The sequence below is a fragment of the Drosophila persimilis genome, unplaced genomic scaffold (assembly GCF_003286085.1).
Source record: "Drosophila persimilis strain 14011-0111.01,24,50 unplaced genomic scaffold, DperRS2 tig00003933-arrow-pilon, whole genome shotgun sequence".
In the NCBI taxonomy this organism is placed as follows: Eukaryota; Metazoa; Arthropoda; class Insecta; order Diptera; family Drosophilidae; genus Drosophila; species Drosophila persimilis.
The window spans coordinates 714,992-738,923 of record NW_020825706.1 but is presented as its reverse complement, the minus strand read 5'-3'; the positions used below and the strand labels follow the sequence as shown (position 1 = coordinate 738,923).

The 23,932-nt window shown below is 46.0% G+C and overlaps 8 protein-coding genes across 9 annotated transcripts; 5 read left to right on the top strand and 3 right to left on the bottom strand.

The window, feature by feature from the left end:
* Nucleotides 1–810: 810 nt before the first annotated feature.
* Nucleotides 811–11,484, bottom strand: LOC6594027 (arrestin domain-containing protein 17). The gene is made up of 3 exons (XM_002019689.2): nucleotides 10,998–11,484; nucleotides 1,381–2,802; nucleotides 811–1,320 (listed from the first exon to the last, which is right to left on the bottom strand). Exons 1-3 carry the CDS (start codon nucleotides 11,110–11,112, stop codon nucleotides 1,259–1,261), a joined length of 1,599 nt encoding a protein of 532 aa, XP_002019725.1. The 5' UTR covers nucleotides 11,113–11,484; the 3' UTR covers nucleotides 811–1,258.
* On the top strand, nucleotides 3,582–7,478 carry LOC6594029 (tetratricopeptide repeat protein 14 homolog). The gene is made up of 8 exons (XM_002019691.2): nucleotides 3,582–3,643; nucleotides 3,788–4,107; nucleotides 4,170–4,381; nucleotides 4,439–4,650; nucleotides 4,711–4,929; nucleotides 5,074–5,600; nucleotides 5,679–6,000; nucleotides 6,161–7,478. The coding sequence occupies exons 2-8, from the start codon at nucleotides 3,840–3,842 to the stop codon at nucleotides 7,299–7,301; spliced, it is 2,901 nt and encodes a 966-aa protein (XP_002019727.1). The 5' UTR covers nucleotides 3,582–3,643; nucleotides 3,788–3,839; the 3' UTR covers nucleotides 7,302–7,478.
* Nucleotides 7,976–10,024, top strand: LOC6594028 (GTP:AMP phosphotransferase AK3, mitochondrial). 2 transcript variants are annotated; one of them, XM_002019690.2, is made up of 2 exons: nucleotides 7,976–8,128; nucleotides 8,947–10,024. In XM_002019690.2, exon 2 carries the CDS (start codon nucleotides 8,971–8,973, stop codon nucleotides 9,619–9,621), a length of 651 nt encoding a protein of 216 aa, XP_002019726.2. In that variant the 5' UTR covers nucleotides 7,976–8,128; nucleotides 8,947–8,970; the 3' UTR covers nucleotides 9,622–10,024. The 2 variants fall into 2 exon arrangements, with proteins under 2 accessions (XP_002019726.2, XP_026850229.1); XM_026994428.1 differs by having other exon boundaries at nucleotides 8,944–10,024.
* Nucleotides 11,485–12,718: 1,234 nt separating the features above from the next.
* LOC6594026 (arrestin domain-containing protein 1) lies at nucleotides 12,719–15,593 on the top strand. Its single transcript, XM_002019688.2, has 4 exons — nucleotides 12,719–13,114; nucleotides 14,083–14,450; nucleotides 14,515–15,046; nucleotides 15,110–15,593. Exons 1-4 carry the CDS (start codon nucleotides 13,000–13,002, stop codon nucleotides 15,496–15,498), a joined length of 1,404 nt encoding a protein of 467 aa, XP_002019724.1. The 5' UTR covers nucleotides 12,719–12,999; the 3' UTR covers nucleotides 15,499–15,593.
* A 133-nt stretch (nucleotides 15,594–15,726) lies between these two features.
* Nucleotides 15,727–18,049, top strand: LOC6594025 (mitochondrial thiamine pyrophosphate carrier). Its single transcript, XM_002019687.2, has 3 exons — nucleotides 15,727–15,993; nucleotides 16,087–16,346; nucleotides 16,506–18,049. The coding sequence occupies exon 3, from the start codon at nucleotides 16,656–16,658 to the stop codon at nucleotides 17,637–17,639; it is 984 nt and encodes a 327-aa protein (XP_002019723.1). The 5' UTR covers nucleotides 15,727–15,993; nucleotides 16,087–16,346; nucleotides 16,506–16,655; the 3' UTR covers nucleotides 17,640–18,049.
* Nucleotides 18,050–18,261: 212 nt separating this feature from the next.
* On the top strand, nucleotides 18,262–19,137 carry LOC6594024. The gene has a single exon (XM_002019686.1). It carries the CDS (start codon nucleotides 18,262–18,264, stop codon nucleotides 19,135–19,137), a length of 876 nt encoding a protein of 291 aa, XP_002019722.1.
* A 38-nt stretch (nucleotides 19,138–19,175) lies between these two features.
* LOC6594023 (sorbitol dehydrogenase) lies at nucleotides 19,176–20,390 on the bottom strand. Its single transcript, XM_026994491.1, is given in 6 exon segments — nucleotides 19,176–19,375; nucleotides 19,436–19,557; nucleotides 19,622–19,840; nucleotides 19,899–20,059; nucleotides 20,062–20,299; nucleotides 20,368–20,390. Coding segments are annotated over 6 exon segments (927 nt in total). The 5' UTR covers nucleotides 20,371–20,390; the 3' UTR covers nucleotides 19,176–19,191.
* Nucleotides 20,391–21,235: 845 nt separating this feature from the next.
* Nucleotides 21,236–23,638, bottom strand: LOC6594022. The gene is made up of 2 exons (XM_002019684.2): nucleotides 23,200–23,638; nucleotides 21,236–23,134 (listed from the first exon to the last, which is right to left on the bottom strand). Exons 1-2 carry the CDS (start codon nucleotides 23,344–23,346, stop codon nucleotides 22,004–22,006), a joined length of 1,278 nt encoding a protein of 425 aa, XP_002019720.1. The 5' UTR covers nucleotides 23,347–23,638; the 3' UTR covers nucleotides 21,236–22,003.
* Nucleotides 23,639–23,932: the final 294 nt, after the last annotated feature.

The following is a 23,932-nucleotide window of genomic DNA, read 5'->3' as shown; positions in this document are numbered from 1 at the left end:
AGTTTTACCACAAAACTAAAAACATAATAAAAAAAATCTGTATACAAAAATATGTGTGTTTTCTTTTTTGAGAATTATAAGCACCTTAAAGAAAATCCTTTTTCGTATTTTTTGTAATTGCATTTTGTGCGCTTAAGACTAAAAGATGAGATTGCTTTCGAACGATACAAAAGTTCCATCAATCAACATATTCAATCCGTGCTTAAGTATTTAAATCCTAAAAAAATGTATAAATTAAGTGGGAGAAATAAATTATATCATGGTTGTGGGGGCATCGTGTAAAAAACTTAAGCGTATAAAATTGAGTGCTTTGAGAAGATCAGTATCTTTGGATAGACATAAAAAGTATTCGATAAATAGGCGGGCTGGATGTTTTGAGAAATGAGTGATTAAATTCCCGTGAAAGTCTTTCGTTTATTTGGCTGTCAGAGAGAGAAAGGGCGGTCCAAAGACAGACTTTTGTTCTAAAAATTCTTTGATTGTAGGAAGTTTTTAGAGCTTAACTAAATAAATCATTTTTAATTTTTAATTCATTTAAAAATTTGTTCATAGACATTTTCGTATGTTTATTTGTTAATTTGTTGGCTAATTTGTATGCTATGGGTTTTCTATCTATTTTTTGTGCTTTAAATATTTCAAACTGTTGGCATTTTGAAGCTCAGGCAAATAATTTGAACAAAATCGTGAGAAATCTTTAGCTAATTTGTAATTTCCATTAAATTCTATGATTTGTGACATTTTTGTTTAAATATTTAACATATTTCTCTAAAATATGTGAACAAATTTATGTTTTTTATTAATATTCTCCACATTTTGTAGTCTTTTTATGATTTTTTACTTAGGGTCTCTCCCTTTAAACTTTAAAGTATATTTGTTTTGGCTCCAAAAGACACATAGATTTTAGATACATTGGTTTATCTAATGATTGGAACAACTATTTAGATACAAAAGTGGAACAAGATCAAATTATTTGCCTCGTTTCAAAAAAAAATGCTAACAAAAGCGTACAACAAATTTACACCAAAACAGATCAAATTCTTTTCATTCATTCATTTTTGTGTGCCTCCATTTTGGTGTAAATTCAAGCCTTAAATTAAATTGTGCGCACACATTGCCGATTGTTCTGTCTATGATATATATATTCGATATACCTATTGATATTCGATAACACTATTAAAGTAAACCTGAAGCTCTAAAATCTAGGCAAAGCTTGGACGTAACTGGGTGTCGCAGAGGAAGGCGTCGGCTCACAGCTCGCTCACGTTGTCGTTGTCTCCGCGGGGGCATTGGCCCGACCAAACAGCTCTTCATAGGATGGCGCTGCAAAGAAGGCAAAGGCATGGAGGATTACTTGTCCAAAAATATCAGCTGGCCACTTACGCAACTCGTGTACGCCGGGCGGCTGGCGTGGCTGCAGAAACGATGCAGACGATGATGATGCCGTTGTGGATGGCAATTGACTGTACCCGCTGACCGGGGCGGGGGCCACTGGGGGCACGGGCTGGGGTGGTGGCGGCGGCGTCATCGCCAGCAGCGAGTACTGGGGCGACTCTGGCAGCGGATAGGTTGGCAAATGCGGTGGCGGATACGATTGCACCATCATCGGGCTGGACGAATAAGGCATATACGGGACATTGGAGCTGCGCAGACTGGCCCTGGCCGAGGGGCTGCCATACTGCGAGCCGTACTGCGAGCCATACTGCGAGGATTGTGACCCGCCCGACGTGTACGACAGCTCCACACCGCCCACAGCGGGACTGAGCGTGGCCGTCGACGAATCGGAGGTGGTGGAGTTGAGGGAGCTGCATTCGCTGAACTGCGAGGAACGCGATGGCGAGCCAATCGAAGAGTCCAGCGTGCGAATCACCTGCCAGGCTCCTCCGGTGGGTGCGGGCTCGAACGGATTGCCCATCGTTCCGTTGGCATCGGGTCCGGGCGGTCCGTTCGCCGGTCTGGGTGGGGGCGTGGGACGCATCGAGCCCAGACGGTTCGACGCGTCCTGCGAGTACACCTTGAAGGGCAGATTTAGCACCAGATTCTTGAAGAATCCCCGCAGCACTGCCTCCACACGCAGCTCGTAGACAATGGTGATCACCCCGCTCAGTTGATCGTCAGTCGGTTGGGCTCCCTCCGGCATGAGGAGCTCGTGGGCGAAGCTCCGTTCGCTCTTCTTCTGCACGGAGCCCGTCTCCTTGTTGGCAATGGCAATGCACTCGACCTTCTGGACGCGCAGCGGCACATGGCTGTAGTATGTCACATACTGGAGCACACTGAAGCGCAGCTTCTCCACATTCGTGGTGCTGTTGTTCATGACGGTGACGCAGATGCGTAGCGGCTCGCCCCGCACTGCAAAGTCCTCAGGCAGCAGAGCCACCATCGTGATGGGGCGCGTGCCGAACAGACTGATCGTCTTGGTTATCTGCTTCTCCAGGGGACTGGACACGGTGCGTTGCATGGCCTGCAGCGGAATGTTCTTGACCACCGTAAAGCCGATATTGTGGCGCTCATCGAATGTCCAGGGCCGCTGGATGAGGACACGCATCTTGTACTTGATGCTGCCGTAGCTGCCCTTGAAGCTGGAGGGCAGCTGCCGGCCCAGGGCCACCTTGAAGATGAACGTATGCTCGCCGGCGGAGAGCTCCAGGCCGCGCGGCTCAAAGTCCGGCAGAGGCGTCTCGCTGTGCTCGTATATCTCCTTGCTGGTGTAGAACAGACTACGCGTGTACTCATTGTTGTTTGAGTTCTTGCGCAGTATCTCCATCCACTTGCATTTTCCTTTCCCAGTGACTTGGATTTTAATGGCTGCAAAAAAAAAACAGACGAAAAACAGAATTCAAATATTTGAAACACCAAACGCCGTCTATGGGCAATCGATGGTACCACTGAGTGTACCATTCGATAGTATCGATTGCTGTTTGGTGGGATTTCCACTCTTTTGTGCGACTTGTGGTCTTTTCTTGGGACTTGCTCTCTTTTTCTAAGTAAAATATCCTCTTTTCGTGGAGGGATTTTTCCTCGCAGCAATGTTCCTGCATTCATTTGCGTTTTATGCTGCTGGCAACATTCAGTTTGTATGAACCAGACACACTTATCGAAAAATTAGCAAGAATGTAACCCTGGGGGAGTGGATATTATAGAATTGTGGAACTGTTCGTCATCCCAGGCTCTAAGTAGTCAGTCTCTGTTTTAAAGCTCTTCTTACAGAGACTAAGAATAGGTATAGGAATCGAGATGTATATACAGAAAACAGATCAAATACATTAATATGTCAAAAGCATGAGAATCTGTGAAATACATTATTAATTACGATTCAATTACGGCTTGTAAAACGGTATTTTAATATTGAGTTCACGAAATAGGGTATACAAATGTCGGATAAAATTATGTGCGCAGGGCGGAATATCAAAACCGAGGAACAGGATGGAACTTGAACGATTCGTCAGTATATTTACGGTATATTTTGATAATGAGACTGTATATTTTGGTATATTCTGAGGGTCAGTCGGTATTCTATCGGCAAATCCACGGTCACACTGCTCTCCTTACTCGTGCGTGCTTTTTTTTGCCAGCGGCGGCGCACAAAAATATTTAATTTTTAATAAGTAAACACGATTTCAGACAAATAAATTGTGTTTAAAGCAAGGTAATAAACTAGACCTCATATTATGCATTCGATTTAACTAATTTTTGTGCAGCTGCGGCAGGCGTAAAGCCGTCATGCCGGGTGCTCAATATTTTTTTCGCAAGGGCTAATACTTTTTTTTGCGTGTCGTTTTTTTTCTTGCAGAGGACGCCCATTGTGAAAATTTTTTCGGGGGCTGGGCCACTCAACAGACAAAATGAATATTGAATATATCGGCAAGGCGATCAGCTACCATGGCCAGCCGCTGCAAAAGATTTGGGACGATGAGCGTGGCAGCGAGGAGTTGCGCCAGATGGGCCTCACCCAAATGAACTTCAGTGTGTACCTGGAGCGACAGAAGTATTTTACATTTCAGGAGCGTGCCAAGCGCCTCAAAGTGCATCAGTTCTTGACCAGAAAGGCGACGGAGCTGTACGATCGTGGTCTGGTTGCCAATGTTATGGAGGATTCTGTGGTGGCAATCGGTAGGAGATCTCCTTTTTAGCCAAATCAAATCAGTTTCTTATGAGTTTTTGTTGTGTTTTAGGTAGCGAATGCCTTGTTCAGCAGCCCCCATACGAGTTCTTCACACAACTCAAGGACAAACGTAAAGCCTGGACATATCGCTTGGATGTCCTCAAACAGGGCAGCATTATCTATGCCTCGGTCATGAGTTTGCCCCGTTTCAATCGTTTGATGGTTAAGCCCCTGTGCTCTGAAGAACCACTGCACGTGTATCTGGCAGATATACCCATAAAGGTAGGTAGGGGAGTTTCTTCCTTCCATCCAAAAGCTAATCTCTGCTGCTGTCTGTAGGCCACCATAATGCAAACAAATTGGGGGCCTCTGCCACTGGACAAACAGGGAAATCCGCGTCAATTCGGTCCCAACGACATACTCCGCTGCGAGATCTGTCAAATCTCATCGGATGCCGAACGTCTGGCCCTGAATATGATTGGCATGTACCAGAAATCGCCAGATCTGAAGCTCGGGCTCTGCGACATCAAGGATCTGCCCAAATACTATCGGTAGAGATCGAAACCTCCCCCACCAAGCAACCAATTTGTAAACCCTCTCCTTTGTTTTAGGCAAATCCATAATCTGGAGCATCCTTCATCCGTGCACTATGAGGATATGTTGCGTTTTGCGCCGGAATTCGAGAATCCCAACTATGATTTACTCTTTCAAGTGAATGGCCTGCAGCCCAACGAGAACTTTTCAATGATGGGACACCTGAAGTTTGGCTACCCGGAGGCGGAATATGCCACAGAGCTGCGACAGAAGCAGGCCTCCCAGTGGGCATTTCGGTAAGTGTTTGTTTGTGGAGTTTTAGAGGAGCTTTTTTCTAAGGATTAGTGGCGACAAAATTGTGTATTCCATTCCCACCATTTGCATACCGTTCCGTTTCGTTTCGTTTCCCCATCGATCGCAAAACCGAATCATCCAATCAGCTCCGTGGCTGATGGCATTGAGCACTTTAAGAATGGCCAGCAAGTTGAGGCCTTTCAGTGCCTGAATAAGGCATTGAACATTGATCCGCGCAATGTTGAGGGCTTGGTGGCGCGCGGTGCCCTCTACGCGAATCGTGGCAGCTTCCTAAAGGGTCTGCAAGACTTCGAGAAGGCCCTAAGCTTGAATAAGTACCATGTGAATGCGCGTATATACATGTGCGAGACCCTGGTGGCACTTGGACGTAGCTACGAAGAGAAGAACTGCATACCCGAAGCGGTCAAGGCCTACAATGATTGCCTGAATCTATTGCCCCAGCATGCGGAGGCACGTCTCTCGTTGGATGCTCTCCAGCGCTGCTCAAATCTGCCTCCAGGAGTCGTAGTCCCACCCCCAGTCCCAGTCGGAAATGCTGTTGGCGATGGTAAGCATACACTGAACAGCACCGATGTTGTCGATTTGGCCCAAACATCGGACGAGTCCAGCTCCTCCAGTGGCGGCAGTGTTGAAAGTGATAGCGAGGATCCAAGTAAGTACACGAAAGGGAGACTGCTCCTCCTCCTCCAGCTGCTGTTCCTTTTTCGGTCTAACCTATTTCCCATTTTAGCTGGAAGAGCACGTGACAACAGCAGCAGCGGCACACATCAGCCACAGTTTGGCGGCGGTGGCGGTGACGACAAGCTGGCCATCATCGATGCCGAAAAGGCCAACGAATTCAAGCTGGACGAAGACGAGACCATCTCCAATGTCCGGCGACTGCTGCGCGAGGCCAACAAGCACAAAAAGGCCAAAAAGAAGGGTAAAAAGAAAAAGGATAAAAAGGAAAAGAAATCGAAATCAAGGTCCAGAAACAACAGCATCGCCGGGGACGATGATGATGTGGATCCCATCGAACTGCTCAAAAAGATTGACATTAAAGAGGCCTTCAGGTGAGTGTCCCGTACTTTCTCCCCAGCTAGAAATATTTCAAAAATTTCTCCCTGCATCTACCCCTAAACTGCTAGTCAGGACACGTATGTACTTAGAAATTAATGAATCTGTGGATTATCTGCCGTGCAGTCCCTATTTATGAAATCTTTTGTCTTTTAGGCTAATGCAAAATGTCGGCAGCGATGCCGAACTGAAAGCCAGGCTACGGGAGTACTTGCAAAAGGGTGGCGGACACAATGCCTCACCGCCGCCACCACCACCGTCGATGGCACGCAAACCGGAACCGTTTGGAGGCGGCAACAAAAGGACAAGCTACGATGACATGGGACCCAGCACTTCACGGCATGCGCATGCAGCAGCTTCTGCTTTTACCTCGAATGCTGCAGCTGCTGGTGCAAGTACCAGCGTACAGGTGGCACAGCAGGTGGCAGCCAGATTCCAGGATCAAAAGAAACCACTACAGCAGGCACAGGTGCAGCCGACGCCCAGGTTCTCCTTCCAAATCAAGCGGCCCCTGCAAATGGACAAGTTCGGATTGCTGCGTCTGGCCGTACCGGATCCGCAGAAGACTATTGGGCGCAGCAGCAGCTCGCGTAGTCGGAGCCGCAGCCGGAGTCGCTCGAACAGGAGACGCAGCGAGCGGCGTCGCAGCACATCGAGGCGCAGAAGCCGTCGCAATTCGCGTTCCCGTTCACACAGCCCATTGCGACGTACCAGAACCAGGTCGCGGTCGAGGAGGCGTCGTTCTATATCGCGTTCCCGCAGTCGCTCCCGATCGCCACGACGATTTGGTGGCCGATTTGGACGTGGTCGACGCTTCGAGCGACGCTCTCGCTCACGTTCCGTTCACCGGCGGCGTACGCCGTCGCCCTTTGTGCCGCGCCGCACACCATCACCATTTGTGCCTCGGCGCACACCCTCGCCAGCGTCACGTTTCCGACGCACTCGGTCCCGCAGCCGGTCGCGCAGCTACAGTCCGCGTCGCTTTCAATCTCGCTTTATGCCACGGGGACGTGGCCGCGGACGCGGCAGGAGCCAGAATCGATACTCGTGGTTTAACCATGACCAGCGGCCGAATACTCGGGCCTCGGAATCGAATGGACGTAGTGTTAGTCCGGCCAAAAAGGACGACGGTCTTGATTCTAAAAAGAGATCCGATGATCCGAAAAGGAGCGCCGATGGTCACAAAAAGAATGCAAATGATCCCACCATCGAAGAGGTGGACGAAATGATCAAAAATGCACAAAAGGAACGCAAACAGGGACTCATCGAGGCGACATCCAAGGAGGTCAAAGATTAAACAAAAGCAGCGTTAAGTTATATTTTAGTTCTTATGCATATTTGATTTTGATATTCAAAAACTTGTAATATGTTCGTTCTCCTTAACCAATTATTGGACACCAGAAGCCGACTACTCAATAAAGAAGCTTTCGAAGCAAAACTCTTCTAGCATGTCCTGCATGCTGTGTTAACCCAACAAATTTCATTTCATTTAAATTGCTTAATTTATTTTTGGTACTTTCCATTCAGCGCGACAGAACCCGAGTCCAACAAAAATGCCGTGAGCTTCCAGCAGTTACCGATAGTTGCGCTCCCACCCACACTCACACACATGCAAATGCCAGTGCAGAAGAGAGAGAGCAGCTGAGAGTGGCTCTCTCTCTCTCTCTCTGTTCTCAACTGCAGTTGTCTTTGTATGGGTTTGGTTGAGGTCATGGTATACCGAAAAGAAGGTAAGGCAGTCCCACAAAGCTTTCTCCATTCGAAAGTCTAGGTAGAGCGGCTACCAACCCTCCATTGAATATACCCTGCACCCGACCGACCGGCTGTCAGTTTAAAGAAATCATACGAGCAGCCGTACGAAACGTTGGAGCACTTGGGGGAGGGGTATGGGGGGATAGAAGCTAAACAACATGAGGGAGACTAAAACACACAGCCAAGATAAAGTTTCATATCATTTTCGCCAGCCGGCAGCAGTGGAACACGCGACGGGGAGCAGCATTGGTGTTTGTTGTTCGCACATTATTTAAATATTTGAATGCGACGACGACCAGTTATCGCAATTAGTACGAGGGCGAAAATTGCTAATCGAATAAATCAAAACTAATAATAAAACCCAAGTGCCGTGTAAGTGTGACAAATATGCATACATATGCATAAATTCTTCAAGTTTCTTTACATAACAAAACAAAGAACAACAACAAACACACACATAAAAGTGCAAGGTGTTGCAAAAAATGCAGAAAACATATGCGACAAAGTGCAGGCGCAATAAAAAAAAAAAAAAGAAAAAATTAAGGAAACACGCGCCGACATTGAAACGTTTTTTTTTAAATAATTTTCCGCTTGGACTTTGAACGATAAGCGCGACCAAAAACAACAACAAACATCTGCTATGAGAAAGACAAAGAATATAAAATCCAGAAGCCACGCTTGCTCTTATTCGTATTCTTACTCTTACTCTTCGTTTAGTTGTTGTTGTTGCTAGTGTTTGCTCTTCGGGGTGCGGTACACTTGTTGCCATGCGGCCTATGGCCACGCATATCCCGAATGATTTGTGGTGTGCGTAGTGAAGTGGAATAAAACCGGCATTTATCGCAAATTTGTGTTGAGAAAAAGTTTTGCACTACAATTAAAGCAGCTATTATTACAATCCCACGTATCTACACTTTTATCAATAATTTTCCTGTGTTTAGTCATAAAAATACTACATAAACTATTAAATATTTAACCTTCACTATTGAGTATCGGAATACATGTTTTTGTTGAGTGCCTTGATAATCTAATCAGCAAAACTTACTGGCCCATAAAGAACGTTTGAAATGGCCAACAAGTGCTTCCTATTTTTGGTTCTTCGAGTACTCTATCCGTTTATCAGTTACTAACCCCAACACAAAACACACTTGCACCTCATGTGAACTCTCTTTTCCATCTATTTTCAGCAGAAATAGATCAGAAACAAAGCTATTATGTATTCGAAAATCTTTCGTGCTGTGATAATCGGAGCCCCCGGCTCCGGCAAGGGAACCATTTCCGAACGTATTGTTAAAACCTTTGGATTCCTGCACATCTCCTCGGGCGATATATTGCGCCAGAACATTATCAATAATACGGATCTGGGCAAGAAGGCGCAACAGTTCATCAACTCTGGCCAACTGGTGCCCGATGAGATAGTCACAAAGACGATGCTGGCCCGCATCCGAGAGGTGGGCAACAAGTCGTACATTCTGGATGGTTTCCCACGCAACAGTGCCCAGGCGGATATTCTGTCCGCACGGGAGCAAATCGATGCCGTTATCAATCTGAACATTCCACACGATGTAATCATTTGCCGTGTCAAGAATCGTTGGATTCACGCACCATCCGGCCGAGTGTACAACATTGGCTTCGATGATCCCAAGGTGCCTGGAAAGGATGATGTGACGGGCGAGCCGTTGACCCAGCGTGAGGACGACAAGCCCGAGGTGGTGGCCAAACGTTTGCAGTTATATGACGAGCTGATGAGTCCGGTTTTGGCCTGGTATGCGGAACGTGGTCTGGTCACCAGTTTCAAGGGGCGTGAGACCAAAGAGATTTGGCCACGCGTCGAACGCTTCCTCAAGGATAAGGTCCAAGGATAGGCGGCCAAACCGGTTAATTCCGAATAGAATTTCTTCAATTGTGCACAAATCAATGATAAGAACAATGTGTTCAATTAAGCCCAAACATATTTACGAGTGTATGTATATGTATGCATCTACAATATGTGTGGAACAGGATGGAGAAGGAGCACGAGTCTAATTAAATGTAATTGCGAAGCCTTACAATGTGAAAGCGATACGAACTATGCGTCTAACTAAATGTACTTCTTTCTTTTGTATTTGTATTTGTATTTGTAGCCAGCGACACCCGAGTATACAAAACATTCCCCCTCATAAAAAGTGTATTGTTCCCCCCCATTTTTGTATAAACATCTTTTTGTACTCGTTTTTGTACTATGTGCTCTGATAATAAATCGCGTTTTGTTATACTGTGCGCTGATAATTGAACTTTCGACTATTCTACTAACTACGCTTAATAGTATGTGGAGTCCACATTTGTGGCTTCCCTCCAAATGACACACAAATGCCCTTCACTTTGCTGCGTAGCGCACTCAAACTTGAAAGCTGCCAGAGGGGATGGTGTGGATGGTGTGGCGCTCCCTTTTGGCGAGTACCAACTCTCTCGCACACAGTCAAGTCAGCTGCTACACGCGTACACCTGCACACACAGAGGCAAATCACAACAGAGAGCCAAACGAACTACACTGGCGGGCCGAAACACTAGGCAGTGTCGGTCTTATTCATATTAAGATTTTACTAGTAATTTTCTTTAATCACATAATTCATAGACTTTTAAACAACATTCAAATGGTATCATGCAAAAATAAGTTTATTTACTAAGGTAGTTGATGGAAATGTCGTAGATGAACCCACTCTTTTTTTTTAGCCTTGACTGTGCTGAGAGCGCGCGCCGCTCTGATTGCCCTCAGAGACCAGGCTTGCGATTCACCCATTATTACGGCATTTTTGGCACACAAACAGACGGAGGTAACAAGAACAACGCTTGCGCTTCTCTCTCTTTCTCTCGCCTTGGGGCCTAATGAAATGCGTTTGCCATTTCCTGAAACAAATGCTACCGCTAAACGAGAGCAAATGCCCGGAGTGCAACAGCAATGGAATGCTTATCGATGAATGAAACGCAAGTGCAAAAGGCAATTGAACGAATTTTCGTGCGAAAGGGGAAGAGTGCGAGAGCGATATCATCATGGTCAAGCGGCAGCAGTAGTACACTGTAAAATGGCTGCTGTGCTTTGCGAAGTTCTTTGTTAATGCCAATGGGGCCATAACGAAAGTCCACTACAACTGCCGTCCCGCGCGAACAATGGATTCGAACCAAATGACAAACCAAAGCCCTGAGTCATTGCGACTTCTATAATTCAAGCTCGGCTTGTTCCCAGAAACCAACTATGACTTACCGCGAATCTTCGTCCGCTTGTTCACATTCATCCAGATCTCTCCGCGTATGATGTCGCCGGCAAAGTAGATCCCGTCGGGATTGTCCAGTGTGATACGTAACCGTTCACTTTCCATTCTGACAATTCGATGGCTGCTCTCATTAAACACTTATCCAAAAATAATTTCGTCATTAAAATGCCGCAACATGGAAACGCAGCAACTGCACCGCACTGCAGCACACCTTCACACCCGCGCCGCACCCTTGGTCTATATATATATATATATGCAGAATTACTACAACTACAACGATTTGGACGATTTACTACATACAACCGCGGAAGAGAGCTTTCCGATTTGGCCACTTCTTTGTCAATTTACTAACTATTTCACGCTAATTTGACACAACCAGGGCGGGCCCCGAGCTGTCCACAGATGCGACTACACACACACTCGGCCCTGTGTAATTGAATTCGATTAAAGGTGCCATAAATGGTTAAATAATTAAATTTCTTATAAACGAGGTTCTAGCTTGCCAATTATTGTTTTTGTTTCAATTTTGGTTCCTTACCAACACTATAGTAAAGTCACGAACTTAGCCCACTAAAGCCCCCTCTATATAAATAATTCAACTACCTGAGGAAAATGTCGGGAGAATATTAACGATTAGAAATTCTTCTTGTAAAACCACGTTATCTTTCACCTGAACTGCACTAACATTATTAAATTGATTGATTATTTTCGGTGACAAATTGAAATACCCCCTTGGCTTATAATAGGTTAATCGTTCTCCGTCATGGATTGAAAACCATATTCCTCGATTATAATATTCCGTCAAATATTACTATCTAGATAGATCTTTCAGCTCTGCCCACATAATTGTATCCAACTAATGAAACTATTGTCTACTTGACTGGTTTGTTTTAAATATTTGCTTGTCTTGGATTTTGCCTAAAAAAGGTTTTTACGAAAAAGGTCCAACAAATAGAACGAGAGAAAAGTCGTTCCTATTCCTCAATTTTGATATTCCATTAAATAATGCTGACTAACTAAAACCTTTAGCTCTGCCCACATAATTTTAGGCCATTAATGAATAAGTTTTCCACAAGATTAACTACTTTTAAGTTCTCTAATTTATTGTATTTAGACTAAAACAAGGTTTAAGCAAAAAAGGTCAACAACAAAACAGCGGCAACGTAAATGAGAATGAAAAGCGCCGTAAGTGAGTATGAAATTTCAAGTCAACTGGAGTTTGTGCATAGATATACCCCATTCCGTTAATATAACATATAAAGATACTGTTTTCCCATCTGATTTTAAACGTAATTAATAAAGAAATTGAAAGAAATTAGACATATGTATGTATGTATTAATGCATATGTGTAGGGTCTTGTAAATATCGAGACCCCGATACCTATTCATGGTCTCTGTAAGTAAGCCATGAACTGTAATATTTCGTTGAGATAGCTTTACAACATATCCTGCAATAATAGACTCCTGGGATGACAAACATTCCTCAATTCTATAATATCCTTTTCACCAGGGTATGCTCATTTCTTCAAAGAAAAACAGCTGTTGACTGGCGCTGCCATCCAGCAGTTGGCGCTAAAAGTCTTTCATTTGAATTTTGTTTATGACTTTAACAATTTAAAACGAAGAACCTTGTTTTATTTGTCGTTATACATATATCATACATTTTAAAAATACAAATACATTTATTGTTGTGCTTCCCCAGTTTATGTTCTGCGCAGTCCAGCGTTTATCTCTCTCCTGCAAGCACATATACACACGCTTGAAATCAGCTTTTGCTGTCAGTATCAGAATTTTGCAGCTCGCGTTCGGTCCATCGCGTGGTGTGTGGTGTTCGTTATTTGTGGAGCCCCGGAGCCGCTCGCTTCCCCTGCTGTTGCTGTTGCTTGCTGCCTTGCTTTTATCAATAAAAACCAAACCTTTGTCATTTGCAAATATCCTGGCACTGTCTGATACCGTCGCTAAGGCGTTGCCTCTCCGCGAAACTTCGATAAGATGAGCAGCAAAGTAACCTTTGCCTTTGATAATAACCCCTTGGGGGTATATCACGCAGGCCAGGTGATATCCGGAACTGCTGAGCTCACAACGGACCGTCCAAAAACCATTCGCTGTAAGTTCTGGGGCCCCCTCTCCTACTCCCCAACTCCAAGACGTAGTTCTCTGATGGCCGATGGCTGGTGGTAGGAAGCACTCTTTGTCCATGACGTCATGGTTATATGCTGCTGGCCATCCAATTTCGTTGCGTATGGGAACTGGGAACTGGGGACTGTGCTGTGGGCTTCATTAGTAGTCGCGTCGTCATTTATATTGTTTCTATTGTTGTTGTATCTTTTGTGTATTGCTGCCGGCAGATTTTGATTGTTAGTGTGTATATCCGAGCGGCTGCCTGGCTGACTGGCTTGCGATATCTGATAGCCGCTGGAAAAACTAGTTTGGGGCTTGAAATTACGGGCGGCTGGTTATATTATTATTAGGTATTTGATTCGGTTTACTGGACGCCGACACTGGAGTCGTTTTTATGCAGAAAAAGACAAAATAAACAGAACGCTTGGAATGACTGCAAAGTGATTGTAGTCGGATATATTCTATGTTTATTTCTGAGTATTTCTTATCGCTTAAATATCCAGAGTGAAAAGTCTGCAGCGACACAAAGCCGACCGAGGGGCGATGCCGCATGACGCATGATGGTGTCCATGCAGAAGAGTTAGGAAAGTATTAGGATATCATTTGATAGAGGTAATCATAATGCCAGCATTCTTATACTTCAATCATATCGTATACACCCATCTAATGTTTTTTGATTATTTGAATTATTCGTGTATATAGTATAGCCAGCGTATAATCCATCAAAAAATTAATTCCAAAGAGGCCAAGGCATGTCAAATGCAATTAAATGCAATGCATAATTGTAGATTACGAAATGTTACAGTGAAAACTCAGCCAGAGAAAATATATTTCCAAGGAAATCTTTGTAGTTTTTGTAGACCAAAAAACCTCTCAAACTTTGAGTTTCCGCCCCAGAAGAGTGCCCTCTGTATACCCATACTCGTAGTACATCCGAAATTAATTCAATTACAGCGATATTTATAACAATAAATGGATATGGGGAGACGCGCTGGCAGGAGAGTGTGGAGAAGCCCGGCGATGATGGCAAGACTACAAAATCAATGGAGACGCACACCAGTACAGAGATCTACTATAGCAGCGATAAGTATGTGTACGGCCAGAGCGGTGGCTCACAGCTGGAGCTGCCGAAGGGCAAGTTTGTGTTTCCCTTTCACACGACCATCCCACCGAATGCCCCAACCTCCTTCAATGGCAGCCACGGACAGATCAAGCATGAGGTGACCCTCACCATAGATCGATCGGTGCGCTACAATAATATCTTCAAGCAGTGCTTCACTGTGATACTGCCACACGATTTGAACACCAAGAGGGAGAATGCGGTAGGTGCATCCAGATCAGATCATATCATATCAGTCTCCAATGCCATTCCATTGATCCTTTTAGCAACCCCTGAAACGCATTGAGGAGAAGTCCTTCTGGTGGGGCTCCATTTTTGGTGCCAACAAGCCGATGGTCATGGATGTGAGCACCTCGTACAGTGGGTATGTGCCCGGCCAGAAGATACACTTTCATCTGGTGCTCGACAATCAGTCGGACGTCCAATGCCAGGATGTCAAAGTGCGCCTCCTCAAGAATGTCACATATCGGGCCAATTCCACGAACAAGGAGCAGCTGAAATCCACCGAATCCCGCATTGCGGATATGCACTGCGGCGAGGTGGTGAAACACAACAAGGCCCAGTTCGATGAGTATCTCCTGGTGCCCCCCACAACACCCACCACGGTGGGGGAACGGGACCCCATACGCGTTAGCTATACGCTTCGGTTTATAGCCAAAACCTTTCGTCTTCATGGCGGCGGGGATCTGGTGGTGGACTTTCCAGTGACCATCGGCACATTGCCGCTACTGGGCAGTGGCGAGGACAAGGGACCCGGGCAGACTGCGTCCTCCAATGGCAGTGTCAACAGTTATCCTGGTAGGTGGAAGGCTCCCAGATGATATTTCCTCTCAGTATAACATTTCATTCTTCTCTTGTTAGGTGCCCCGATCTTCCAGGAGGATGTGAGCGACGAACAGTTCGAGTCCAGCACATTCAAGCCACGTTATCCGGTGTACACGTTCGGCCAGCCTGGAAATGCCGCCAATGGAGCTCCTGCAGCTACCCCCAGTCTGTATCCAAGGGCTGAAGACACACCGCCAGTGGCTCCTCTACCATATGCGCCCAATCCAGTAACGCCAGTGGCCAAGCCCACAGCCCCAGGCCCTCAAAAGATACCCCCATATCCGACCAACTCGCCCGCACCGGTGCCGGCGGCTGCTCCTGGTGGAGGTCACTTTGAAGTTCTTGGCTTTAGCATACCGCCCGGGTATCAGCCAACGCCCAGTGCACCAGGTGCTGCTCCCCCGGCTGGCATTGGCTGGAAGTAGAACCCCTATATTTACACGATTTTGTATTATATTTTTTAAGCCATTTTTCAAATAAAACTGAAAGCGCGCCTGCAGTGGCAGCGCTGTGCCCTTGACACTGCTCCGGTCTATCGGTATAGCGTTGCCAGACCTAACGAAAGTGGACAGCGCCGAGCAGCTGATGGCGTGCACTTGACGACGTAATTAGAGGCCGAACTTTTTGTTGTTTTTAAAAGAAACCAGTTTTAAAGTGGGAAGCGGGCCAAATATGAGCAACGGAGTGCGACATAACTGCATCTACAGCTCATACCAAACTATTACACGCTCTCTCGGAAACACACACGCGCGCACAGACAAGCCGATCGAACGAATGCCCCGCGAAAAGAAAGTTTTGACGCAATCCACGGGCCTTTGCTTGTAATGAAGAAGCTTCGCCGCCGAATCATTTACTGCTGCACTCTCCCCGTGTACGGACGCTGTGGACGGTTGTCGCCACATTTTTGGAGATACTTAACGGTAAGACATTCCCAGTGCCCAGTGGCCAGTTCCCGCAGTCATTATGCATTCCCAATATGCAACAGAGAGCCTTTTGTCTCTTTATCTTGGCAGCATCAACAACAGCTAGCAACAACGACGGACAACAGACGGGCGACGAACAACGACGAAAAGTGAAATCGCTGATAAACCCAGATACCCCCTGGCTTGCTGGTCAGCCGCCAGTCACTCACTCAAATCAATGAATGAATAGTTGAGGAAGCGCTAGAGTCAGAGTTGGAGCATGGACAAATTGGTGCGCAGGCGAGCATAGCCCCCAGAAAAACAGACAACAAGTAAATGACATCCGTGCGGCTCCACTGGGCATGACTCTAGTAAGTTTTTGAGCCCCCCCTACCCCAATCATCTTCCCATCTTTTGCAATCATAATGTTGATGAGTGTGTAAACAGGCCGCACCTTTGAATAGTTTTGAATAGCCAAAAACATGAAGAAAACTACTAATAATGCTGTTGGTTTTGTTTGTGATTTACAGAAATGCCATTGAGGAGTCAGTCGCAGCAATAAAAGTGAAATCCGCACGAGTAAACACGCACACACACTCACACACCCAGGCACAAACACAGCCGCCACCGCAGACAGGCAGCGAGCAGGCATTCATTTTCGTATTGGTCAACGTAACGAAATGGCGGTAACAACAGGCACCACCACAACCAGCCCCTCGCCAAGTCCGCGACGCAGGCATAGTACGCGCGAGCAACTGCATCAGATTGTGGCTGGAGGCCTGTCGGCGGCCATAACCCGTTCCACCTGCCAACCTCTGGACGTGCTAAAGATACGCTTTCAGCTGCAGGTAGAGCCGCTGGGCAAGAGCCAGTCCACGGGCACACGACAGGCATCGAAATACATCTCCATTACACAGGCGGTGAAGACGATATACCGCGAGGAGGGAGTGCTGGCCTTCTGGAAGGGCCACAATCCCGCCCAGGTGCTGTCCATTATGTACGGGATCTGTCAGTTCTGGACATATGAACAGCTCAGTCTTCAGGCCAATCAGACGCACTACCTCAAGGATCACCAGCACTTGTCGAATTTCCTGTGCGGCGCCGCTGCTGGCGGTGCTGCGGTTATCATCTCCACGCCGCTGGATGTTATACGAACGCGTCTGATTGCCCAGGACACCAGCAAGGGCTATAGGAATGCCACGCGTGCCGTTTCCGCCATTGTGCACCAGGAGGGACCACGCGGCATGTACCGTGGACTCTCGTCGGCCCTGCTACAGATTGCCCCGCTGATGGGCACCAACTTTATGGCGTATCGCCTGTTCAGCGACTGGGCTTGTGTCTTCTTCGAGGTGGGGGATCGCAGCAAGCTGCCCACCTGGACGCTCCTCGCACTGGGCGCCTCATCGGGTATGCTGTCCAAGACGATTGTGTATCCCTTCGATCTGATCAAGAAACGCCTGCAGATCCAGGGCTTCGAGTCGAATCGACAGACGTTTGGCCAGACGCTGCAGTGCCACGGCGTTTGGGATTGTTTACGGCTGACCGTGCGTCAAGAGGGCGTTCGCGGGCTGTACAAGGGCGTGGCCCCCACACTGCTGAAGTCAAGCCTGACGACGGCCTTGTATTTTAGCATTTACGACAAGCTCAAGCAAGTGCGGTTCTAGATGTTAATGGCAACCAACTGGGGTTAATGGTTCTACCTATTGTAGTGGCACTTCTGGTAGACAGAATATATACAGTGTATTTTCTATTTTTATATATATATTTACCACACCATGTAAATAATATTAAGCATAGCTTAGCTGTTAATTAGTTTTCGGTTCTGCGTGCGGGTTTTTCTAATGATAACATAATCATTAGATTGACTTAAGCAATGGGTAGAGACACAAAATACAACATGCAGCGCACCAGTTAAGAAACTATTATTTCTAGTTTTAGGTTGAAGCGGTTTTTTTTATCCACAAGTTCCCCGAATCTACAGCTTTATTGTTTATGTGGGACGCATAGTTATTTAATTATCTTTATCATATTTTCATATTCAGGGACACAAATAATAAATTAAAACGCACCATGATATTTTTATCTTAAGAGATAAAGACTCTAGCCGTTATTTATTTTGAATTTCAAATTGCGATTTATCGATATCCCGATATGCTTAGTGATGGCCTGAAACAACAGCTGAAAAGCTCCCGCAGAGCTTTTTACTGTTGTGAAATTCGCCGACAAATTTGGTAATATAAACGATCTCCGTTTCTTGTTCTATTATCAGATAACAAGTAACAACAAATGGCACTTGTCCAAACCTGCGCCATCGACAACAATTCCGATGCCTGGCTGATATGGATGTTTCGAGAGGCGAGCTCCAAAGGAGAAAAACTCAGCTTGGATCCCCCGCGAATCGTGGCATTTCACTTCTTTGATAATCGACACAGAGATGATGTGACTACCAAAAAATGGGCGAAATTAATGGCCAAACTGGCCCATGAATATGCCGGTCGCATCATGTTCGGGATGCGGGACATGAAAAGCATCGGCAATTGGCATCCGAATCTCAGACCGAATGACTTTGGCGGCTATCGGCCAGGTTTGCCGCCTCTTATCTATGGGGAGGATAAGAAGCACAATGTCTATGAGATGAACAGGTTGGTGAACTACAGGAATATGAAGGACTTTTGCGAGAAACTGCTGCAGGATCAGCTCTTCCAGGCGGTTGTTCTGGCCCCCGTTGCCGAATTGGATTCACCTCCTCAAAATTACTTTGACTTGGAAGATCACAAGGACAGGGATTACTTTGTGATGTTGTACGATCCTGCCTGCTACCACTGGCCCATGCAGTTGAAAATGCTGCGGAAACTTTCCCTTCTGCTGGCCAACGAAACTATCTCTGTGATGATCATCAATAAGTCGCACAACTATTTGGGCGTGGTATTCAACAAGTTTTCGAAGGCGGTCAACTGTCATGGGGCCACAATATTCAGCACTTCACGTCTGGATGGCTGGGACTTTAAGATGCGCCCGAGACAGGACAGTACACGCGAATATTTGCGCTACATTGCCCAGAGCAGGCAGCCAGAGTTGTTGGGCTACGATGCCAATGGCGAGCCCAAAGCACCCGAGGCGGCATTGGCTTACATTGAATGTCTATTTGCTGAAAGCAGTTGACGGATTACCATTGCCATAAAGTCTATGTTTATCTATATATTCTAGTATGTATATTCAAAATTTAACTGGATTGTTGGCATCTCTGGGCTGGACGTGTATCATGACTTTGATAGCACCGCCACGGCCATAGCGGGAGGTCTCGAAGGCCTTCGCCGTCTCGGTGATGTCAAAGTGATGTGTTACCAGACGCTTGACATTCACTTTACCGGATGCCACCAGATCCAGAGCGGCCGAGTAGCTGTAAGCGCATAATAAAACTCAATTTATAATGTGGAAAAAATGTCATCATAGCACTCACTCGTTGCAGTAGCGGAAGACGCCACGTATGTCGACCTCTCGTGACAGGGCATTGATCAAGGGCAGCTTGATCTCCGGTGCTCCCATACCCACAATAACGACAACACCGCCGGAACGTGTAGCCTGCACAAAAGAGGGTCAGAGAGTTACTTTCATCCACAGCAAAACCCTTTCATTGAGAGCTTACGGAGATTGCCAGGCGAGCACTGCTCTCTGCCCCACAACAGTCGACGGCCTTGTCAGGGGCCCCGCTCATGGTACAATGGACTCTTTTGACAATATCCTCGGCACTCTGATTCCTATCCAGCAACAGGGTGTGGGTGGCGCCCAGCTCTTTGGCCACATCCAGACGCTGCTGCACCAAATCTGTGATCAAAATCTCAGAAGCTCCCAAGGCTTGAGCGGCCTAGGTGAGGGAAAATATTAAATACAAGTCCACTTAATGAAACTAATGGGTTTCCTACCAGCAGAGTGACCAGACCGATTTGTCTTTTTGTCCAGGCGTGAACACCCACCGAGAGTGGTTCCAGCAGGGCGCCCTCCTCCATGCTGACATGATCCGGGAGTTTGAAGCAAAAGTCCGCCGCATGCTTGTAGAAGCGTGTAAGGTTGCCATCGTACGGAGCGTGGCACAGAACACCATGTCGGCACACAGGTTGTACTTTCCCCGCTTGCAGTGGTCGCAGTAGCGACAGGGAACGCCCGGTTCGATGGCCACACGATCGCCCCCGTTGCCATCTTTTCTGTAAATTTGTCGTCTCTGTTGCTGTTCCTCGTTCGACAGCACTCTGTGGGCTCTGATGTTGAATTGTGAACCGAACGCGGTATTCCGAGACATTTTACACTCTCCCCTGGCGCCGGCGTGCTGCTCAGAGAAGCAATTACTTAGTTGCTCTACAGTCGTGTGCATACGAATAGCAACAGTTGACAAACCATTTTCTAGCAAGCATCTCTATAAAGCTTAGTGTACAAAATATGCCTTGGTTGTGTGTACCTCTATCATGTTGTTTGTTGATTGTGAAAATAATGCAAATATTCAAAACATCTGGTTTATTGGGTTTTGGCTTGCTAAATAGTTTTTATTGGCTGTATTTCTCCGGGGGCTAATTCATTTCAATAAGTATTTGTTTGATATTCGGGTTCCGTTTTTTACTTAACATATAGAATTTCTATTTTAAAAACGTTTACTTATATGTATATTTATGCGTGTATACGTGTGCCGTTTACTATATATTCTTGTTTTTTTTGTATGTAGAAATAAAATATTGTTGGCTTAAAACTAAGAAAAAGTTTCCATCACCTCAACTGCGCAGTTAATTTGTTTTGTTTCTCTATTATTTGTAGGTGTGTGGTTTTTTTTAAGATAAATGCATTGTTCTGTAAATGCAATGAGAGTTTATAAATATTTTAGATTTGGCTTTGAGTTTTGAAAGTAAAGAAATGCTGTATTTTGTAGGGCTAGTGCCCCAGTTAACGGTTTCTTTCGGCCATAACCTTGCAAATTTTTCGGAAATAGATATGGATGGAATCCGATTACTACCAAAGGATATTACATATTGAACGACAGACATTTTTTACTTTCCACGAGACGTCTACAAATTTTTTTAAAGAAATTGGCAAAATTGAACATTTTGGGTTAGGTATATCCACCCTATCGACACGAATCAAAAATCATGGGAATGGTCGTACTATTATCCTTTCAATTCATTAAATTTGTGGATTGTGGGGTTGCAGATGCCACCAAAAAAATAATGAAAGTGCGCAAAGGCATTTTTAGAATTTAAAAAGAGATTTTGGGGGTATTGCTAAATCTAAGTATAACAAAGTGATCTATATACCTATACATATATACCTAATTTTTGTCTCGCGGAAAGTACATTCAAAGGTTTTCATTTTATCGCCCAGGGTAATCTTTCTATATCATTATAAAGATAATATATCGACTCTGTAATTATATTGTTTTTGTACTAAAAATAGTAACTTAATTCGAAAAAGCGCTGCTTTTTAATGGGGGTGGGGAAATTAGTTTACAGTTCGTTAAACACGAGATAATAGTAGTTATAGTTATTGTTAGTAAATTTTGTAAATCAATTAACACCTGTTCAGAATGACACTAACCATTTTTTTGAGCAATTCATTCGGAAAACAATTAATTATATTCTATATGGGAGATTATTGTTGATTTGCAAGGCTATATGGCACCGAAAACTTGAGAGGTTGTTGTTTGTTTCTGTGCGAGTGTTAGATGTTTTTCTAGTAACTTAAATGCTAGTCTCTATAGGGCTTGGATTATGTTTGGTTTAGCTTTGATATCTATGGGGTATGTGGTGTATATACCTATATATTCCTGTTCTCTAAAGCTGCAATTGCATTCAAGTAAAAGGAACAAATTTGGCCAAAGGAAACTTAAGTTTGTGTCTCGTACGAGTAGATTTTCAGAGATATATCATTTCTTTTTACGTTTTTTATATCACACTCATGGTCGAAATATCGAAACCGCCGCCGCTGGTCCAGTAAATCCTATAAATTAAACCGTTTACTGGCACCCCTCATTCGACGATTTCCCCCTCTACATGGATAACTCTTGGCGGGGCTTGTTTATGTGCAGACGCTGTGGATCCTGCGGCGCCACACAGATATCGGTTAGTATGACCACCTCGTAGGGACTACAGTCGGGCATGTGGAGGAATCCACACAGCCAGCCATAGAATCCCTTCTCAATGTCCGTGATGTCGTTCACCCAGCTGCTGTACTGCAGACTCAACTGCCGGAAACCGGAGTAAAGGCCCAAGCCAAAGGTGCACAGAACTATGGCCAGCGGATAGGCCAAGAAGAGCAGCGGTGTGACGAAGATCTTGTGCAGATACGACTTCTCCTCACAGTAATAGTTGAACATGTTGTACCAGGTGAGGGTGCCAATGTAGAAGGAGTACACCGCCGAAATAATCGTTACAAACGGCAGGCAGAGCAGAGAGATGAGGAAGATGTGCAGCCCGATGGCACAGCTGCAGGTGCAGCAGAGGCTGCGACCCTTCTGCGACTCATTGGCCATGGCATGGGCATTCAGTTGCTCCAGCTCCTCGCGACTTATGTTGATCTGCAGATCAATGGACTGGCCCTTCTTCCTGCCGCGCTTGATGGTGCCCGTCATGGTCAGATAGTTGCCGCCGTCGGCTGCCTTCCGTGCCTGATACCGCTCCAGGCTATGATCGTACGTATTCAGGACACTGGTCTCCCCCGATTCCAGATCCTCGTAGTTGGCTATGTCCGGCGATGAGCGTTGATTCCGTGCCGTCACGGGCAGATCTGCGGTCCGTATGTTGACCCTCTTCTTCGACGACGACCGATTGCTGAGGCAATCGTGGCTCTTGCTTATTTTGGCGTCCAGGCTGCTCTCCGAGTAGCAGCAGCTGCTGGGCGTCACTGTGCTGCTCTCATGCCGCTGCGATGTGGACTTGGTGCCCTGTGAGATCGACTCGAAGTTCTGCAGCTCATTGATGTTGGTCGTAGAGCGGGCCGACTTATTGCTATGCTGCGTGGAGCTGGCCGAGTGGGTGCTGGCAATCGTATCCTGGGCATTCGGCACACCCAACTCCCCCGGCAGCTGTGGCAGTGGCTGCTTGTTCTTGATAATCAACTTAGACTTTAGCAGCTCCTCCTCGAGGGTGGGATTCGAGGGCGACAGCTTGGGTCGATTTTGCTAGAGTTCAAACAGACAGCAGATATAGGAGGAGCATAGTCGCATCATCATTTTTGGACACTCACCTGCACACTGACTATATGGTCCACATAGTTTTGCTTCTTGGCCTCAGTTTTTGTTTGTTGACGCTTTCGCGGTGGTATGAAAACAGGGCGTTCCTTTGTCCCTGTGCTCATATCGACGGACAGGCCGCTCGAACCTTTGCCCACCATTTTGTGTCGCCTTTCCTTTGAGTTTCGTGTTAGCACAAAAACTACATATTTTTCTTGCACAATTTCCCCAACATGCTGCTCGTTTTTTACTGTTTCTATTACGCCCAACACTCACACACACACACACGCACGCACAAAATGCACTTCCGGCCGTTGTCTTGTCCGTTTGCCTGTGCTTTTATCGATTTTTCCTGGTCATCGTTCGGCGGCGGCACGTCCTTGTGCTGATTTTGCGTTCATTGGCGTTTGGGGGCGGTGCTGCTGCTGCTGCTGCTTTCTCTGTTGGCGACGTGCATTTTTGGGCTGGGCGGACAATGTTTACAAAAAACTGGCGCCTGCGCTCAAAGTGTTTTGGCAAACTGCAATTTCTGCAAACAACAACAGCTGTTTGGTAAGGATTTAATGGCTGCCTCTGAAAAAGGCGGTTCATGGGGAGTGTACATGTGTATGTATGTGGTCCTATGGGGGGAGAGGTTGGCGAGGTTGAAGCGTTTAATACATAGATAGAAAAAAAAATTATATAGCTGGAAAAACATTATTACGAAATGAAATTCTGAAAGAAACTAAAAACTATTCTTATATTGGC